Source organism: Parus major, chromosome 20, assembly GCF_001522545.3.
Source record: "Parus major isolate Abel chromosome 20, Parus_major1.1, whole genome shotgun sequence".
Classification (NCBI taxonomy): Eukaryota; Metazoa; Chordata; class Aves; order Passeriformes; family Paridae; genus Parus; species Parus major.
The window spans coordinates 11,812,277-11,832,130 of NC_031788.1; the positions used below are offsets into that span (position 1 = coordinate 11,812,277).

Consider the following 19,854-nt stretch of genomic DNA (forward strand, 5'->3'; position numbering starts at 1 on the left):
GGCAGCCACAGCTGTACTGGTTCTTCAAGTGCATATTCATTTTATGCTTTAAAATCATGATGTTGGGAATATTGCTGGAGATTCTTTACTTCCCTTCTGCCTGGCAGTGACATTTAGGGTACAACAAGATTTCTGTTCAAATTCACAGTTTAAAAAAGCTGGCACCTTCATAAATGTCTTGGGAGCAGGGCTCTCCTGCTGTGCCTGCAGCAGGGACAGCAGCCAGCAAACACCCTCACCTGGAGCAGAGACTGGGAGATGCTCTCCAGCAACTGGAAGAGAAGAAGCTCCCAGCTTCCACAGTCTAAGGGTGTAGCTGTACGTGAGAGCTGCTTGTTTGGAGATAGAGCAGCAGTGTGACACAGCCTGCAGGGAGTTTTGTAGCTGTCATTGCTAGAAACCATCTGCTCCCCCTCCTTTACCTTCCTCCTACAGCACTGAGCAGCGCTGCTCAGGGACCCCCAGGCCAGGCAGTTGTCAGCAGTCCCACAGCCCTGCACAAGACTAATCAGTCCAGTCACCTTCCTGGCAGCTCTATGCACTCTGGCCCTGAAGAGAAAGCTCTTTCCAGTCCTTGCTGTAGTGAATATTCCCAGTGCCTAGCAATTCTGTGCTGGTGTGCCATGTGTCATGCTGGCAGAGCAGCCCATCTGGTGAGGTCCACTGGAGGGATCTGAGGGGCACAGGGATTAACCTTTAGCCTCTCAAGATGCTCTGTGTGTTGTTTTATCCCCTGGGTTCCCTGGGAAATTCACCTCCCGTGTCGCACGAAGCGGGCACGCTGCTGGCAGGGCATGTGCAGGGGGCCTTTGGCTGCCCAGGCACAGATATTTGCTCCAGGACACAGCTCCTTGGAGCTGCAGGAGTCTTGGAAGGCAGATTGCCCTTTAGACCTTGGACTGCAGACGGCTGATCCAGGCTCCTGCCAAGCCACAGCGAGCGCTGCCGTCGCGTTCTCGTGCTGTTGACAGCTGTGCTGCTCCTCTGCCTTCCTACATGTGTGGGGAGCCCAGGGATCCCTGGAGCTGTCAGCTCGGGGGGTTTTGGGGGTGGAGAGTGGTCCTGAGGGTACCGAGCCTGTCTGAGTCTGTCCCCCTCAGCAAATCACCAAATTGCAGCAGGGACTTGCCAGAGCTGCTCTTCTGGTGCCAGCAACTGCTCCTGGCCCAGCTCCACGTCTGTGCTAAGTGGCTTTGGAGCTGCCCCAGGGGTCTGTCACGGGTTGGAATTAAGAGTTGCATTTGGCTGGCTGGTCTGTCTTTCCTTCCTGGATGCAGTTGCTTTTTTTAGCTTATCTTGGTTCTGCATGGGTTTGTGAGTTCCTGCTGAAGTCTCTAACAAGATTTGTATGGTGGCTTCTTTTTCCTCCAAGCAATCATAATTTGGCCAGAAATAAATGTCTGCAAAAATCTTTTTAAAGTCTCTCCCTCATGTAGGTTTCTGCAGCCTTCTTGAGAGACAAGCCGTAAAAACTGATGGGACTTTTGGAAATGGTTGGTGGGACTTCTAGGACTGGGCAGGAGTCCAAACAATTTCTTGTAATCTTCTCCACACAGATCTGTTATTGCTGGGGCAGGTACCAGATGCATTATCACTACTAATCTCCTTCAAGGGTGGAGGGGTGCCTGAGTGTAGATAACTATGATGAAATAGAGCCAGATTTCTGTCTTTATAGAATAAAGACCAAGAAAACTCCACGGAATCCAAGGCTTGCTTCTACTTATTAGTGTCAGAAGGCTATTGTTTTAGTACTCTAAGACCACCAGTCAACCCACAGCTCTCAAAGAGCCTCCCCCTCCCTTTCCCAACTCTTGTCCTAGTTTGAATTCATAGCTAATTTATAGCCTTTTTTCCCCTATTGGTGACCTCTGGAGTTTGACATAACTGTTGGTAGTATCACTTTGATAGGCAAAACCAGGCTGAATGTGGGGGTTTTTGCCAGGGTTTGTTTTTGTGCAGATTCTTTTGGTCAGCACCAAAGCCAGCAGGAGCTCTGCTGTTCAGCTCCACTGTCCTGGCTGTGTGGCTCTCCATGAAGTTGTTATTTAAGGCAATCCAGGGACTGAGGTGGAACAAAAGTCCAGGCACACTTAATTAGCCTGGGCAGACCTGACTGAGCTGCAGGAAAAGGAGCAGGGGTCAGGGTGCTCAGTGAGGATCAAGGCAGAAGCTTCCTGTGTCTCTCAGCACCCTTCTGGCTCCTGCCAGCAGGAATAACTCCTGGGAGAGCTGCACCCCTCGTGATTCCACCTCATTCAAAGTCACCCCACTTCTGCAGCATTACTGGACATGGATGGTGATGCTGTTCACCCTGTGGGTGGGAATTTATCTCCATGCCCCTTGCAAGGCTCTGCTGGTTTCCCAGCCAGATGAACTGCCTTCATCTTGCAGCTTTAGGTTTCGGTCTCTTTCCAACCTTGGATAAATTTAAAGCCGCTATTCATAGCTGCTCTCAGGATCTGGAGCTCCAGAACACCATGGGAAGTTTCTCATCTGTTCAGGAAGACACAGATAAATATAGTGATGGTTTCCAGTGTGTAAAACGAGGTTTTGTTGTTCTATTCACGTTCAGAGCTGGCATTTGTGCTGTTGCTGTGCCAGCCTCCACCATGGTGACAGGCCCTTTCTAGGATTTCTGATGAGATGGGAAGGATGGCAAGTTCAGACTACCAGTTTAGTTTAAAGCCCACAAATCTATACCCAGCCGGGGTAAGATCTATTTCTTGTGAGCCTAGGAGCTATTTTCTGTGGAGCTTACTTTGTGCTGGAGAACAGCTGTTTATCAGGATCAAGTTTCTGGGAGGGACTGTTCCTTGGCCATCTCAACCTGGGAAATGGCCTTGAGATGCCTTACAAGAAAAGGAATAAAAACTACATTCTTGGTTCAAAATAAGAACAAAACCAACAAAAATGGAACGCAGCAGTTTACAAAAGGATTTTTTAGTTGAATAAAAGGCCTTGAGGCTGCATAAAAAACAGCACAAAAACTTTGATATGCTCCTTCGGGAGGATTAAACCAGATGTTTTCCCTTTTCCAATGGCCAGCATCTGACATTTCCAAAGAAGACACAAAGAACATTTCTGGGACGTGTATTAGAAAAAGTTCTGCTCACAGCTGATCAGCTTGAAGGAAAGCTGAGGGCAGAATCATCTCAGAACCTCTGTCTGGTCATATTTACACTGGAGAAAAGTCATGGCCTTTTATTTGGACCTTTTTTGGGACAGTGTGAGGAGGAGAAAAACAAATTTCAAGGTGATTGTCACTGATGGCATCAAAGGCAGAACAAAGCCCTCAACACTGGGTAGGAATAACTCAGAGATCTTCTGTATGGCCTCTTACAGCAAAGGCACCATAACCAGGTTTTTGTTTGCAAGGATCAGACACATCCTGAGTTTTGCATATTAATAAATGTGGATTTCTGCAATTTGCTCACAAAATCCTTCTCTGGTAAAGTTTTGCAGCCAACATATCTGCATGGTGGCTGCAGAACACAGTAAAGGAATACAATAGCAATGAGGGATTTTTTCTTTCTCATTTTCCCCACCTAGCTGTTTTGCATAAGGACACACAGATGGGGCAGGACGTGCTTTGGAATCTCGGTGAGGGGGATTTGCCAACACTCATTTGACCAATGTGCCCTTTTGTACTGCTGAGGTTAAACCTCTGCCAGAAATGTTCTCCATGATCAACACTAACAATTACTAATTTGGAGTTTAGAGTGCTCTGCTTTGCCATCCATAGCAGCATTCCCACAGCTTTCCAGCCAGGTACATCTCTAGTTACAATAATTGTCTTTCAGTTGGGGAGCTGACTGACTATACTGCCGCAAGTATGGAATAAATCATGTTACTATGGTAGCCAAGGTTTTTGGAAAACAGCATTTCCCAGAGCACAAATGCCATTTCTCTGAATTTTGCTTCTTTTCCTGAAAATAGCATCCCAGAATTGTGAGAGGTTTGAAGTTGGGTTTCACTATTTTCCAACACGAGTTCTGCAGCAAGCTGGACTCTGCTTTTCTGGTTTATTTATTTCTTTGGCTTAACCTTCACGATGTTGACAGAATCCAGGTACGTGGATATCTTATATACTCAAGCTAATTACTGCTGAGACTGACATCTGAGAAGGGGATTTGAAGGAACAAGACAAAACACAGTCAAAACTTGACCTTGAAACATGAGAAATGAGTCCCAAGGATGGCATCAGGCTTGGAGGCTTCTCAACCCATGCAAGGACTGGGCCAAGGTCTAGGTCTGAGCTCTGGATTTATCTGTGCTAACAGGAGCACTTGGCACTGAGGCCAGACTTTTTGCCCAAGGGATTGTGCTAAACTTAAGGTAGTTGAGCACAGCCTTCCCTGGATGTGGTGCATCCTTCACACTGCTCTTGTCCAGGGAATCATGGTGCAAACAAGGTACCAGAGATTGTAACCTCAAGAGCATTAATGGTTAAACTGTGATTTTAATTTTGTCTCTCTTCTTCTAAGCCACCGGTACATCCACAAGTGTTTTAACAAAGTATTTTGTTTCTCACTTCCCAGAATACCAAGTGCATTTCATAACACAGCTGTTGCAAATGTTATGGCTCTGTACACTTCATGTGTTAGTCTTGCCTGTGCTTCCCTTCTCTGAATCACATTTAATAGGCCAAGTTTTATATTTCTCTACTAATTTGTTGAAATTTATTGCATTTGTTGCCTTCCCCTCTTTCTTTTGAAAATCAGGGGATCTTCCAAATTTCAATTTAAAAGCATTTTGTTTTTATGGAGCATAATATTTGTTGGAGGGAGAAGAGTTGAGATCATAATCTGGCACAGTTGACTAAGTTTCTAAATTTTAAACCACCGCCTTCTCCTTTTTTAAACATTTTCTCTGCCAATACTAAACATTTTGATCATTCAAAATGTAAATTGTACTCCCCATAGATGCTGATGGGTTGAGGATATATTTACATACAAAGGAGCTGTCGAATGACTCACGCAAAAACTCATTTTCTTGTTCCCATTCTTAACAGTACAGCAGGTTTTCCCCCCATTTTCTGGTTTCCGGACTGATCTGTGTCTCTGAGCAGTTTTTGAAAAGGTGCATGTGGTTAAAATGTGTGCAGTGGGAGGACCAGAAATGGTTTAAATATTTTTTTGCCAGAGGAGCTCGTGATAGGCAGTGCCCATGAGTTGTGTTGTGTTACGTGGAAAAAACACCCAGAGCAGAACCTGAGGGCAGTGGTGGTCAAAGGAAGGAAAATTCCCTGATTTCTTGGAGGGAGGAGGAGAAAGCAGAGGTTTAGTCAGAACAGGAAAAGCAGTGTTTTGGGCTGGGTAAGATGTTCTCAAGGCAGTTTGCACTTTATAACACCAGTGTTGCTAGAGCTGGGCGTGTGCTGTAAGACCTCAGTGATGGTATCTATATCTCATAAAATATAGCATTTTATGGGAGAAGTGTCACTTGGTTTTCCCATGTCCATATGCCTGCTGGGCTCGGGCCCCTGGCACGGATTCCCCTGGCAGGAAGTCGGATTCGTTTCTTTGGAACACTCCTTTGAGCCTGGTTGTGTTTGGGAAGGCAGAGCAGCACACTGGAGTGCTCAGAGAGCTCTGGAAAGCCCCGAGCTTCTGTACATCTCCTGGGCAGCGTTTCAAGCTGTGCCTGGAACACTTTTGCACTGCTCAGGGCTGGGATCCTCTCCCGAGGCCCATAGGAAACCCTCAGGCTGTAACTGGCCATAAATCTGATATCACCATGACAGATGTCTTCAGCTCTCCTTGTTCCTCCTTAGACGTATCCAAATACCAGTCCAGTGCTGTCACACCAGTTTTGAATGGCCCAGGCTTTTCATCAGCTTTTTATAGAATTACTTTATTAACAGCTTTATTTTATACACATGATAGTAATGAATCTGAGGAGTGCATATTCCAGTTTCCTTTTGCTCACTTCCTCTGATTTATTTACTGACTTCCACCTTGATTTTTCTGTAAATTTGGAGCCCACTCAAGAGGACACATACAGGTGACCCTATGGGAGATGCAGATGTGATTTTGATCACCTCCAGAGAGGCTGCACCACTCTCCTCCACTTCCACCACAGCTTTCCATTGCCTGTTCTTTGTGTGACCTATGCATTGACTTGGGCTCTGTTATTCACTCCAGAACTGATAATGTTTGTGTTAAACCTTAAACATGGGGTCAAGGGGTAGTTAGAGCCTTTTCAGATTATGTGACCTCTCCTAGCAAACTTTGAAGGGCAGTTGTTGACCAGCCCTGGCACTGTTTGTTCTGCAAGGAAGCAGGGTCTGTAAAAAGGCTTATTACACAATGTAAGTGATTTTCTTTTTGCTAAGCAAATATTTGCAATATGTTTTGGGAGATCAAGCATTCAAAGTGAAAAAGCAGGATACCCACCAGGGATGTGGGAAGCACATAAATGACACCTCTAATGGGGAGAACATGGGCTGGTTTTAGTGTCTTGGCTCTACAAGGAAGCCAACACAGGTTCCTACCCTGATTTTCATTGAGCTCTAAGGCTTTAGGCATCCCGACAAATCTGGAAAACTTTTTCCCAAATTGTCTTTACTTCAACAGCTGCACTCGTTACTCTTGCAAAAGCCAAGGTACTGTGGAACAGGGACAAATCCCATGACTTTAATAAATGAGCAAGGTCCTAATATGGGGCTTTCCTAGAGGGTAGTTTATTTTATAAATGTCTGCAGTAACTAACAGTGCCCAGTTATGGGGAGTGTGTCACCATCTGGATGACTGCTCACAGCTGGTATCATAATTTTTGGATCATTCCTTTGGCTTGCATCGAAGTTGCAAAGACAGTATGTGGCTTAAACTAGTTGGCTCAGGAGTAGCAGCTCAACTCTAGTGAACATCTAACTTCCACATGTGCATCTCTCCCTGTGCTGAGGTATTGACAGGAGCCTCAATTTATATGCATGCAGTTTATAAACAGCAAGAATACTGGAAATGAGGTAATATTTTGTATAAACATTTATTTTATAGTTTAAGAACAAGCCATTCAAAACATCTGGAAATCACAGGAACATGAGTAATATATAATAGCAATATCTTAAATATGCATTAGTAATATAAAGTCATCTTTCACTCTGATAGAAGTTACAACTTCATTTTTCTAAAAAGTATTTAAGACATGAAATATGTTTAGGTAATACATATATACAGCATCTAATTTTCTCTCTTCTTTCGAGTGGAGTCTGAGACTCCAGAGGTTTCTGTGATGGAAACAATGTGCTACAACTTGAAGGCTGGATTGGTTTGGATTGTATATGCAGAACTAGGCAAATAATTTACACCCATCTTGGCTCTGTGTGCATGTAAGTGACAGAGCACGGTTTTCAGACCCTGTGCACGTGCACTCCCACAGCTGCTCACCTATTCACAACAACCGATGTAGTTATAAATCATTAGGTCTGGAGTTATTTCTAGAATGTCTCTGTATCTATATCCTAACTAAGCTATGACCTACTTTCATTATAACCCCCTGCCCATCAGTGTGCTGTTATGCTTCCAGTGGTGATTTGGTAAAATGTGTTTGCCCTGTCTAAGTACGTGCGAATTGATAAATAATTATGGATTTGATCAGCTTACAGCTGTTTTATCCTCATCTCTAAGGCAAGCAATTCCCTTTCTATTTCATAGGGAAGGTCAGCATTAACTTGCACTTCAAAATACTGCTTGATTTCTTCCACCTCCTTTTCCCAGAACTCTTTTGAGATATCAAACAGTTCGGTCAGGTTGACATCTTCTAAACCCTTCAAGTTCAAAGCAGCATCAGTAGGGATGTAACCTATGGCAGTTGGTTTGGCAGAGGCTTTCCCTTCAATTCTGTTGAACATCCACTCCAGCACACGGGAATTCTCTCCAAAGCCAGGCCACAGGAATTTCCCTTGGCTGTCTTTCCGGAACCAGTTAACGTGAAAGATCCTGGGTAGTTTTGCAGCTGGACGATGGGCCATGCTCAGCCAGTGGGCCAAGTACTTGCCAAAGTTGTAGCCAAAGAAAGGCCTCATGGCAAATGGATCGTGCATAATGATTTTGCCTGTTTGAAGCACAGATGGAGAAGGTAAGGGAATAAATAGCACATTTATTCTAAAGCACAACGATTCAGATCCTCACAGGGTTTAGTACTCATGATCCCTTCACCCCCCTCCTGAACCAAAGAGCTTTAAGAAACAACACAAGCATTATCCTTGATGCACAAAAGGTACAAATTAAATTAATTTTTGTTATTAAATTTCTTAAATCTCAGGTCAAGCAGCTTAAATGAAGATCCTCAAGAGATGGCTATCATTCATGCATTTATATTGAGCTCTAGCAGAAGAGAAAAATTAAATTTGTCTATCCCAGACTGTAACAAGAACTCCCTGTCAAGGCTTCTGGCAACCCTGTGCCTGCATCCTGTTCTGTATGCTGGCCACCTACGGGATTATTTTGCTTAATTTGACTTTTACAGAGAATTTGGCTGTTAATTCCAGTACAAATATTTTCTATTGTGAAAATGCACAGGTTGCAAAATTAGCTGCCAAGACTGAAATGTGAAAGAGCAGGGGGAAGGAGAGGGCAGGCAGTCCAGAGGGGCTTTCTTTTAACACAGGTAGGCAGATTAAATTTTGATTTACCTTTGTGCTCAGCAGCTGCTGTTGCTTCAGATCTCATGGCTGCTCCTACAAATACTCCATGCTTCCAGTTAAAGGCCTCATATACAAGAGGGACACCTATAAAGAACAAAATCACTTCAGTAATTAGAGGTCCAGAAATATTTTTATGACAGGTTTTGCTGTCTGAGAGAGTGCTGAATGCATGTTGCTGGATAATGTATTGTAATTTTTCCTGTTTTTTTTTTTTTAAATCAGTTTACTTCCTGCTCTCATACAGCAAAGAAGTTTAAATGAATGCTTTCAAAACTGGCTACTGATTACTGAACACATCCAGTGGGATATAGCTGGGACATCAGAATCTCCAGCAGATTTTAGTGGAAATAGAATCTGGTCCTGTGGTCCTATTAGACTCAGACCTAGCATTACTTCTATTTCTTTTCCAACTTTAGGGGACCTTTAGCAGAACAATTTATTTTACTTCCTTTCCTTTAAACTATCTAAAACCGATTCGTTTCTCTAACCATTTGCTAACTGAACTACTTAAACTACAGGCAAATTGAGACCAATACAGCAATTTTCTATGTGTCTACTACCCATGTTAGTGGGTCCTGATCTCCCCCCAGCCCATTATTATTATTATCTGCTTTGTGTTAACATCAAACAACTCAGACACTCCAGCACCAGTGGCTGGAAGCGTGTATGCCAAAGGCTAACACGGAGAAATTGGACTAACGTGGTTATTTCCTTCCTTTTGCAGCTGTGAAAGCAAAACCTGTGTCTACACCCAGCTGTGTGTCAACCCTTCTGTGGGCAGCACTTCAGCCTGGAAACGTGGCTGCTGCATCTCTTACCAGCTGGTCTGCGGCCTCCAAAAATGATCCCTTCGATGGGAACGCCTTCGGGGGACTCCCACGCAGGATCCATGATGGGGCACTGCCTGGCTGGGGAGCAGAACCTGGAGTTGGGGTGAGCACAAGGTTCTCCTGCAGAGAATAAAAAGGTCATGATGGCATAATTAACTTCAATCTATTCATTAATTTAAAAGAAAGCCAAGAGAGGGCCATGGTGTGGGCCAGGTACCGTTGTCTGGGGTCCAATCCTTGTTCTTCCATGAGGTCACTGTCACTCCAGCGGGCAGGGGCTCATCGATGCCTTCCCAGTAAACACCTCCATCACTGGTTTCTGCCACGTTGGTAAAGATGGTGTTCTTGAATATGGTTTTAATAGCATTGGGGTTTGTTTTGACTGAGGTTCCAGGGGCGACACCGAAAAAGCCATTTTCGGGATTGATTGCCCTTAAGTTGCCTGGAAGTTAAATGACAAAATATAAATAAATCATGCTGATTTAATTCTATCCAGAAGTTTATAGCATGTCTTACTGCACCTACAGCAACCTGTAAAACATTCCAATTTAATTTCCATACCTTGTTCATCAAATTTCATCCAGGCAATATCATCACCCACACACTCAATTTTCCATCCTGGCAGGCTTGGGTTCATCATGGCCAAGTTGGTTTTTCCACATGCACTTGGGAATGCTGCAGCAAAGTACTTCTTTTTACCTTCTGGATTGGTAATTCCCAGGATCTGTTGAAAAATTAATGCAGCTATTAAACACAGACTTTTTTTCCTTGCAATTTTCGTTTTGGAGATTGTTTCCCAGCAAGTAGAAATTATAAAATATTTAATTATGCACATTTGTTCCTACAGAAGAAGCACCACATAATATTTTTGCCAAATAATTCAAGCTGTATTTTTTAAATCAGAGAGTCAATGCTTCTTGCCATTAGAATATCTGTAGGAAATTCTTATATTTTTTTTTTAAATGTTAGGTCTGTATGTAAGAATTTGTTGTTGTTGTTGTTGTTGATTAAAGACCATATACATCTGTGTTTCTATGCTGAGACAGAAGAAAACCAGGCAACTTTATTTTGACTGCACAAGTGGAGTGAAGGGAAAGCACTTTGTGCATAGATACTTCTGCTCTTCTCAAACAAAATTTTTTCTAAGGCTATTATCTTATGCACTTTGAAATACTTTTCAGTGGTATTTTATGGTGGTAGAATGTTTAAAGGACAGCAGAAATTAAAGCCAGAAAGGTTATACAGAAGAACTCCCTTAGAAAATATGATATTTGCAGGTTTTTGAGTGCACAGACCTCTTTATAACTTGGCTCAGTGATGATGTTCAGGCTCTGCTTATGTACATGGGTCTGCCTACAAGAAGTCCCTCTCAGAAGTTCAAATATTTTATGCTATTACAGGTCTATTTTAAATGTTTAGTACTTGGCCTTGCAAGGCTCTCATGAGCCTGGCATGTGATAGATTTCCTATCTAAAGTTACAGGACTATCCATATGAGACTAATTTCATTGATGGCGAGACGGGTGATAGATTTATGTGGCCTTAATTTGGGGTTTAACGGCTGTTCAAGCACACAAGATTTAATAGCTCTTACCAGCATGTGCTCTGCGAGCCAGCCCTCCTCTTTGGCCAGTCTGCTGGCAATTCTGAGAGCAAAGCATTTCTTCCCCAGCAAGGAGTTTCCTCCGTAGCCGCTGCCAAACGAAATGATCTCCCTGCGATCCGGGAGATGAGCAATCAGCGTCAGCTCCGGGTTGCATGGCCAGTTGTTGATTAATGGCTCTGCAGAACAGAATGTTGTACATGAATGCAGCAATTTCCATGCTTGATCACGCTGTTGTTTCATCAGCATTGAGCCTCTGACAGCAACCCACACCAGATGCTTCAAGGAAATCCCTGGTAAGTACTAGGGATAATAATCTCCCTTCCATCAAACTCTCGTTGAGCTTTGATTCCTTTATCTGAGTTTTGAACCCAGTGCTGTTACAGAACCACCCTGGTCTTCCGTGGTGAGGGTGTCCCATGTGCTGAGGACATGCAGTCAACTCTAAAACACAGCCCTGGGAATTTCCAGGGGTTTTTAAAGGCTCCTAGGGTTTTTTAATGGCTCCTGGGTTTTTTTATGGCTCTTACCTTTTAGTGGCAGAGGGCATCCAACTGAGTGAAGGCATTTTACAAACTCCCCATTGCCCAGGGCTTTCAAAACATCTGTTCCCATCCGTGTCATGATCCTCATGCTGGCCACCACATAGGGCGAATCCGTCAGCTCGATCCCAATCTTGGACAAAGGTGACCCAATAGGCCCCATGCTGAAGGGGATGACGTACATTGTACGTCCTGGAAAACAGGGAGTAGCAAGATGTGGCCAAGAGCAAAACAAGCAACATTTTGAAGTAACCTTTATTAATATGGAGGTTGTTTCTCAGTCCTTTAAAAGCTGTCATGTGGGAGCTTCTGGTGATGTTTAAAGAGCTGTAGCTTTCTGTTTGTCTAATTGTGTAGCAAGAAGTTTTATCTTAAATGCTGAAAGCAGCAGTTCAGACAGATTGTCTAGCCAGGAATAACAGGGGTGAAGGCTGAGTTCTGTGTTAGTGTAAATCCCTAAATCTGAAATTATTCCTGTGAATGGGACATCCTTCATTCTCATCTCACTTCCTATCTGCTCCACAGTCACTGTGTGACTGAACCAAGTCCCACAGATTTTTGTACTTTGCCACTCTAGGAAAACAAGAGTTCTGGAAAGAGACTGAGGATTGTCCTTGCCCAGGTATTCAGGTCCATGGAAAAGACCTGCATTAAACCACTGAAGTTACTGTCAGGGGTATAAAGCTAAATCTTCAGCTCAATTTGTTCTTTAAAGATTACAGTAACGTGCAGCAGTAGCAAGTTACTTTTAGCAATGCTAAAAATTCAGGGTCAACCATCTTTTTCTTGCCTACCTTGCATGCAACCTGGGAACCTGGTGTTGAAGGCTTTCTCAAAATCTTCCTCAGACATCCAGCGCCCCAGCTGGCTTGTTCCAGTTTTAGGCATGGGAGTGGTATCTCTCTGCTCTTGAGTGATGATGACAGTTTTGCTCTCAATTCTTGCCACATCTCTTGGATCAGTGAGAGCCAACCAGCTGCATTTCACCAAAAAATCAAGAAATTAGACTTTAATTATCAATATAGCATTTTTACCCTTCTGTGGGACCGCTTTAGCATGATAGGCTGCTAAAACAATGCTTTGTAAGGCAGAAATTAGTGACAAAGCAGGATAACAGATAATCTCAAAAATCAGTCAGATACATTCTCTCATACAAATTGTTTTAAGACTTTCCAGTAATAGCAATAGATTATATGGCCTAGGAAATTCTTGTTACATGTTAATACTCCTTTGCTTCTTATCTCAGCCTTATTCTCTGTTGCTAACTTTCAGGAAGAAGTTAATCTTGTTTAATTCTTATTCTCATCAGTGTGGAGTTGTTTTGTATGGGGACCACAAAATGATGCCTCAAGCTAAGTGGATGCCAAGGAAAATAGTTTAAGTGTTGGTATAAGTGCCAGAGGGATCAGAACCCAGCTTAGTGGATTGGCATAGTCCCTTAAGTTAGAGGCATCACAAAGGAAATACTGAGTATAAGCACGATCATTAAAAGTGAAGGAGTTTATTAAAGGGGATTCTTTTTCCCCTCTAAGGAATTTTTGCCATCTATTTACAATAGAGGTGATTGTTTTACATTTTCACCTCTGTGTATCGAAATTTTCCACGAGTATAAAAATGTTCTAGTTGGGCTGTCATAACCATCATCACTACAGCTAAGCATATAATTAACAATGAATAATTTATCTGGTGAATCTTGCCCTTTTCTCTCCCAAATAGTCTGCAAACAGATTGCCAAATTCTTGCACTTAGTTATTCAGAAGTCTTTGCAGATTTCTCCCATGAAGATCTCGTGGTTGGCACATAATTCTCGAGTATGCACTTGTTGTTAATATTCTCCTTTCATGTTCAGTTAGTTGGGAGAAATGATGAAATATTTGAAAAAAGTATTTGCAGAATACATTAAAGTCAAAGCTCATCGGCACGATATGAATAATGCCTGTACTGAATAATATTTGAACACCCACAGACCTATTTGAATGCCACAAAAAAGTGTGTGATGAATAAACTAATTGGCTAAAATAGTAGAATTCTTCAGAAGATTTGCTCAATAATATTTAGCCATTGCTAATGATAAGTTGCATAAGTCTCATGACATTTTTTCAGTCCCCTGATGTAACTAATCAATAGAGAAAGTGTACAGTTGATAGTCCAATTGAATAATATGCTTTATGCTAATTTTTAGAGGAAAAAGTTTGTTTTTCCTGAGTATTTCACCTATGTAAGCTAAAGTTCCAAAATGTTCATGGAAAGCAAATATTGGAGAATTATAAGAAGTTTTTAAAGTAAGCAGGATAGAAAATGAATTTTCCAGTTCTGAGATGATACTTGACTTCATTTAGGCTACTCACCAGTTCTCATACTTGTTCAGCTTCTTGATCATGCCTTGTTCTACCATGATGTCCAGGATTTTTTTGTTCTCTTCTTCCGAGCCATCGCAGATGTGGATGCACTCAGGCTGGCACAGCTTGGCATTGGTTTCGATGAAATCCCTCGCTTCCGGAGACAGACTCTCCAAATCCCCCTGGACAACCTTGGGCATGACGTTCATCTCGGCTTTCAACTGTGGAGGCATTATTGAAGCTGTTGTGGATCTTGTTGATGGCTGTAAAATACTGATCACAATCTAAAATCAAATAGATTAGGTGTGTTAGCATACTTTACGTTCTAACCAGTGTCACAAAGCCTAACAACATATAGCAGAAAGAATTTGCAATGGACTTGATTATGGACTGCTTTAAAATCAAGGTAGGGGATTTGGACCACTGCTAATTTCAAGGTGGAAAAATTAGAATTAATTCTACTAATTTAAGGTGTAAAAAATAGAGGCAATTCTACTTACTGTCTATGCAAGGTGGAGCTGGATGCCAGAGAGGATTTTGCTGTGCCTTTCAGTTGAGCCCGTTTCACTTGCCTTGGAGCTCTCTTGCAATTGCTGCTTTCCAAGGATGCACCTCCTTCCTTAAATATTCTTTGTGGTAGTGTCCATCCCACCAGTTGAGGTGAGAGAGGCTTGTCCTTTACATCACCACTGGATGTGTCTTGGGACAGTGCCACTGACATTGTCATCGTGCAAAGTTGTCAACAAAGCAGCCCTGGCGGGCTAATCATTTAACAGCCTTGATTAATGAATGCTGAAAGCGGAGGTTCTTAGCCCACGGGTTTGCTGGTTTGAAGCAGTTACAAAATTTAGCAGTTTAACCAAACTTTGATCCAGTTTGGCTTTGAAATCAAAAACGTCATAACTCCTCGGCGTGTGGGAAAGGTTGAGTACAAAGAGTCTCTGGAACCAGGAACGCGGAGGTCGTGCACGGAGGCAAAGTGCAGTTGGCACATTTTGTAGGCAGATGGTCACTAGTTGGCTGTGAAGTGGAGGCTCGTCCAAGGAGTGTTTACTCACCTTGGGAACATTGCCTGATCTGGGTATAAAGTTCAACAGTGAGCACTGACAGGCCTGAATAACCGCTACATACACAGGGCCCACGGCTCTTATTTTTGTCGATGCAAAGAAATCCCAAGAGATATAAATCTAAGTGTTGGGGCTCCTTCAGTGTAGGCAAGGAAGCTTTTTCTTATGGCTTGTTTTAGGCTCTTGCAAACTAAACATTATTATTTTCTATTGCTACAGCCTCAGAAGAAGCAGAGTGGCAACTTCTCAATAATTAACCTCCTCTTTCAAATATTATGTTTTATTTTAGCGGGAGTTCTATGTGGGGGAGGTATCATAAAATATTAACCCATCCCTAAATTAGTACTCGCAGCAAAAGCACAGAGCAGCTCAGGACTGGGGCTGGTTGTTCTGTGGGTGAAAAACACCCTGTGCATGTGCACAGACATAGACTTGAGTCTGTATCTGTGTCAGTTGTGGCAGTATCTGATATCAACAGCCACAATTACTCATAATTCTGAGGGTTATCTCCATGTGATAACAGACACTTGAGTGTGATCTCAGACACTTTGAGCTCTTGTCTCTGTTTCTGCAGGCCTGTCTTTAGCTTCCCCTATTCCATTTTAGACCACTGTGACCATAAAGGAAGGTGGTCTTCTTGTCTATTTGTTCGTGCAGTCTGGGTGTGTGAAGACTGAAGTATTCAGACAAATAGAACTGTAGAAATAACCCTGTTGCCATTTCCTCTCACTCTGTTTATACCCAGTCTTTGCAAAGCATCCGAAGCCTGGATGAGGTGATGCTTTTGTGCCAACTTGTGACTTTTTTGTCTTGGTGTGGCTTTTCCCATGGTTGTCATTGGTAGTTCGCAGAAAAGGAAATTTGGGATTTCCAGCTGAGTTTCAGGGAGTTCTATAAAGTAACAAAATGGACTTATCTTGTATAAAGGGTATTCACAACCCAGTTGTTGTTCACATTTGTGAGGCAGTTGGATGTTCCCAGCAAGGTTCTTGCTGGGGCAGCCAGCAGTGACTTGCAAACCCCAAAAAGCCAGGCTGGCAGAGCAGCAGGGATCAGGATTGCAGCTCACTCCTCACCCTGCAAGTCTAAAATACTGCAGAGCTGACTCTCCCACTGCAGGAACACCCTGTGGGACTGTACCCTCTATCTCCCCTGCAAAGCCTTTTATTATGTTTTGTAAATAAGGGAAGAAAACAGTGAGGTAAGAGGGGCTGTCCTTGATGCATGGCAAGGCCAAACATTCCTGAAAAGGAAAACAAAAATCTGGTGGGATAAGAGGTGCTAAAGACTGCTCCAGATAGGGCTGTGATGTAAGCAAAGATAAAATCCAAAACCAATTTAATAATAACAAAGCTGGTGTTTGTCTTCAGAGTCCACATACTGTGCTGCTGGTGGAGTTGATCAGAAATATTTTCCTTTTAAAACACATCATAAAGTACCTTCATTAAAAATAAAATGGAGCATAATCTTTAGTAATACTAAGCAGAGCCGTTTTTTAGCGAAGTACAAAAATACTGAGTGCTTGTTGCTGGCGAGGTAAGTCAGTGTACACAGAAACAACTGAGAGTAAGCCAGCAATGCTCAGTTGTCAGAAGACAACAGAGCAGGAAATGATCATATTTCAGCACAAGTAAAATCAGAATAAAAGTTTACCTACAACAGTGTAACACAGCAGAATCATTCCTAGTGTTTCTAGGTTTTGAGAGGAGGAAAAAAAAATTCCCAAACCCAGAGCATTAATTTCTGCCAATTAAATTACAGTCAGGCAGGTGTTGTGCAAATTTTCTAACACTGCAATCCTAACCTCCCACAATCTTGCTATACAAACTGTGGGCTTCTCTTGAGAAGACACTAAATATGCCAAATTGGTGGCACTGTGTTATGAACATATGTCCATTAAAAATCACATTAAGGATTCCAAATGTTTTTCATTTGTGATGGCAGCAAGGCTCGAGTACAGATGTCCACTGGGAATTCTAGACACTTCAGCATCAAATTACTTGTATTTAGGTAACACCTCCCATCAGAGGATCTCAAAGCATATCACAAACACACAGCAAGCCTCGAGCCCCTATATAAAACACACATAGTATTTGGTGCAATGAAATAACTGGAGCATATGCAAATCAAGGCCAGGATTTTTTTCAAGAATCTTCTCATTTAGAGATTCAGCTTTTAGACAGCCAACAGAAGGCATTAAAGGTTTTATGTGAAGATAGTGAATTCTCATAACACCCACTGTCTCCCACTCAAAAACCCAGATGTAACACTTCCAATGGCTCAGTTACAGTGGTCCTGAGGTCTTCACCCAGTACCAGCAGGTGCTGCTGTCTGGATTTGGTTTCTGGAAGATTCCACGAATGGCAAATATGGGAGGTGGTATGGGGAAATGTAAGACCTTCAAAAAAAGGTTTGTCTTGAATGTAAAGTTTATTTTCCATTTAAATGAGAAGACTTTTTTAGTAGTAACTGCATTATAATGCTCATCTAATAGCTGATACGATTTCTTCTGATTGAACTTTTTTTGGCACTTTTTCTCTGTGCTTCTTGACACTTGAATGTGATGCTTATCAGGTGCCTTCTTGGAAGCTGTCAAATCATTTAAATGTGTGTGAATCTGACATTTCAAGATGATAGCGTTCAACAAGTGCCTTGAAAGGAGGGGTTTTAGGATGTTTGTTTTGATGGACACTATTCAGGTTGTTCAAAACAGAAGTTTTGAGTACTTAAGGTTTTTCAGACTAACTAGAACTGAATAAATGTATAGGTTTTTAGATGCTCAGAAAAAGTATCATTAGAAAGCTTAACTCATCATACAAACCAAGGTGCAACAAAGTACTCACAGTGAGATTTGAAAGTTGTTAATGGCATATAATAATACTCAGAAATTCTACTTCCCTCCCATTGCTAATTCTCCCACATATTGTCACCTCCAAAGAGTTTGTCACTTGGGTATTTTGCTATAAAATTGTAGATTTTTTAAAGATTCTCTGAGCTGTTTTACTGACAGAAGAGCACGGCCTCTGGATTGTTATTTCTGTGGTGAAGTTGTGCTCAGCTGACACCGAGCACACTCCAACAGCTGCTGGACTGGGTGCCACAGAGCCCAGATCCAAGGGCAGCCCTTGCAAGCTCACAAAGAGCAGGGCAGGGATTGTTCTCTCAATTTCCAAAAGAAAATATGAACCGTGCAAATTGCCTGTAGTTGCAAAAGTGTCTGTGAGTGAGCCAAGCGCTGATTCCAGACCCTGCGCAGCCCCGTGCGACATTTCCGCCTCACAGCCCCTCTCCTTCAGGCAGCTCTTCAGCACTGACCCATCTGCAGGAGGTCTGGGGACCTGGCACACATGCTGCACGCTCCTCTCCACGTGTGCTGCATGAACTGTGAGACACACCGAGCCTCTGTGACCGGCCACCGAGCCTCTGCGACCGGCCACTGAGCCTCTGCGACCGGCCACCGAGCCTCTGCGACCGGCCACAACAGGCAGCAGCAAACGGGGGCACAGTGCTTTACCTCCTCCTCACCCCCTTTCCAATTGAGACAGGCTTGGAGAGATTGTGACAAATGATGCTTGTGGATCCCTACAAAAGGCCTAAATTTTTTTGGCTCGTGTTCAAAATGAAGTGGCTTCTTCTGGTGGCAGAGGAGTGGAAAAAAATACCCAGATTTATCACGATTAGACTGTACTTCCATTAGCCTGTCCAGCATTTTCAGCTTGACAACAGACATTTCTCAAAACAAATGGAAGCAAATTTCAGCAGCCAGGAAGATGCACTGGTGCATATTTAAGCTCTCTAAACAAAGTCACCAATCTTTGATGCTTACTTTAGCATCAGCTCAAGTGTTCAGTCCTAAGCTATATTTTAGGGAAAGTCCTGGTTGTGCCACAGTAAATGCCATGGCTGACATTACACCATGGGCACACTGTTTTCTTGCTTGTTCTGCTTTAGCAGATAAAACAGTTATTATTGTTATTATTACTTTATTTTTAATCTCACTTTTACAGCTCAGCTCTGGAGATGGGATTGAGACATGTAATTTTAACTCTGATAAGCAGCCACTCCTCTGGAGCCATTTCTTGAGCTGTGACTCTAATCTGGGGAGTCTTCCCTAAAGGAATACTGTCAAGGATCAGTGTGAATATGTGAGTAATGGGCTCTGTAGCAAATGGTACCTGACCAGTGGCCAGGTATGTGTAATTCTGTTAGCTTGGGAGCTCCTCTCATCTACTGCAGAAGGTCTCAGTCATGTGGAAAGCTTGGGCCCACCAAGATTTTGACTGACTTTACCCCTAGCCACAACAGAATGATGATTTTTGCATGGTTACTGCAGGTTGTTTTTTGCTGGATGAACAGCAGAACTACAGCCAGGAGAGAAGGGGACAAACCATACCAACCAGAGTGAAAAACAGTCAGCAAAAGGTTTGTGTTCCCCTTTACCTTTCAGCACCTGCTCTGCTCAGTCACACAAAGCCCAGATGGCTCCAAATCCAGTTTGCAAATAAAAATGGTTGTCCTTGCTGGAGTGAAGTCTCTTTACCACAGAGGAGTGTGTTTGCAGCTGTCAAGGACTTCCTGCTTCCTACCTGGGTAGGAAGCAGACAAATCCTTGTACATGAGTTCAAGCACCTCTTGTTCAAGAGTCTCCGGCTTCCTCTGGATGACTGGTGTTCTGCTAACTGTGACTTTTTACAGAGACCTCACCTCCTCAGGCCCGAAGAAATGACATGAAAGCACCTTTTTGTATTCTAAATTTAAGTTCTTCTAGGATGAGACAACCCTGGCTCCACTTGCTCCTTCCTCTTGCACGCTGTTCTTTATTTCTCT

The 19,854-nt window shown here is 42.9% G+C and overlaps 1 protein-coding gene across 2 annotated transcripts; it reads right to left on the minus strand.

Moving 5' to 3' along the window:
* Positions 1-6,968: 6,968 nt before the first annotated feature.
* PCK1 (phosphoenolpyruvate carboxykinase 1) lies at positions 6,969-14,678 on the minus strand. 2 transcript variants are annotated; one of them, XM_015647586.1, is made up of 10 exons: positions 14,461-14,678; positions 13,970-14,244; positions 12,416-12,597; positions 11,610-11,813; positions 11,071-11,258; positions 10,039-10,201; positions 9,695-9,919; positions 9,466-9,597; positions 8,636-8,731; positions 6,969-8,055 (listed from the first exon to the last, which is right to left on the minus strand). In XM_015647586.1, exons 2-10 carry the CDS (start codon positions 14,191-14,193, stop codon positions 7,601-7,603), a joined length of 1,869 nt encoding a protein of 622 aa, XP_015503072.1. In that variant the 5' UTR covers positions 14,194-14,244; positions 14,461-14,678; the 3' UTR covers positions 6,969-7,600. The 2 variants fall into 2 exon arrangements, with proteins under 2 accessions (XP_015503072.1, XP_015503073.1); XM_015647587.2 differs by having other exon boundaries at positions 7,601-8,055; positions 13,970-14,181; positions 14,461-14,567.
* Positions 14,679-19,854: the final 5,176 nt, after the last annotated feature.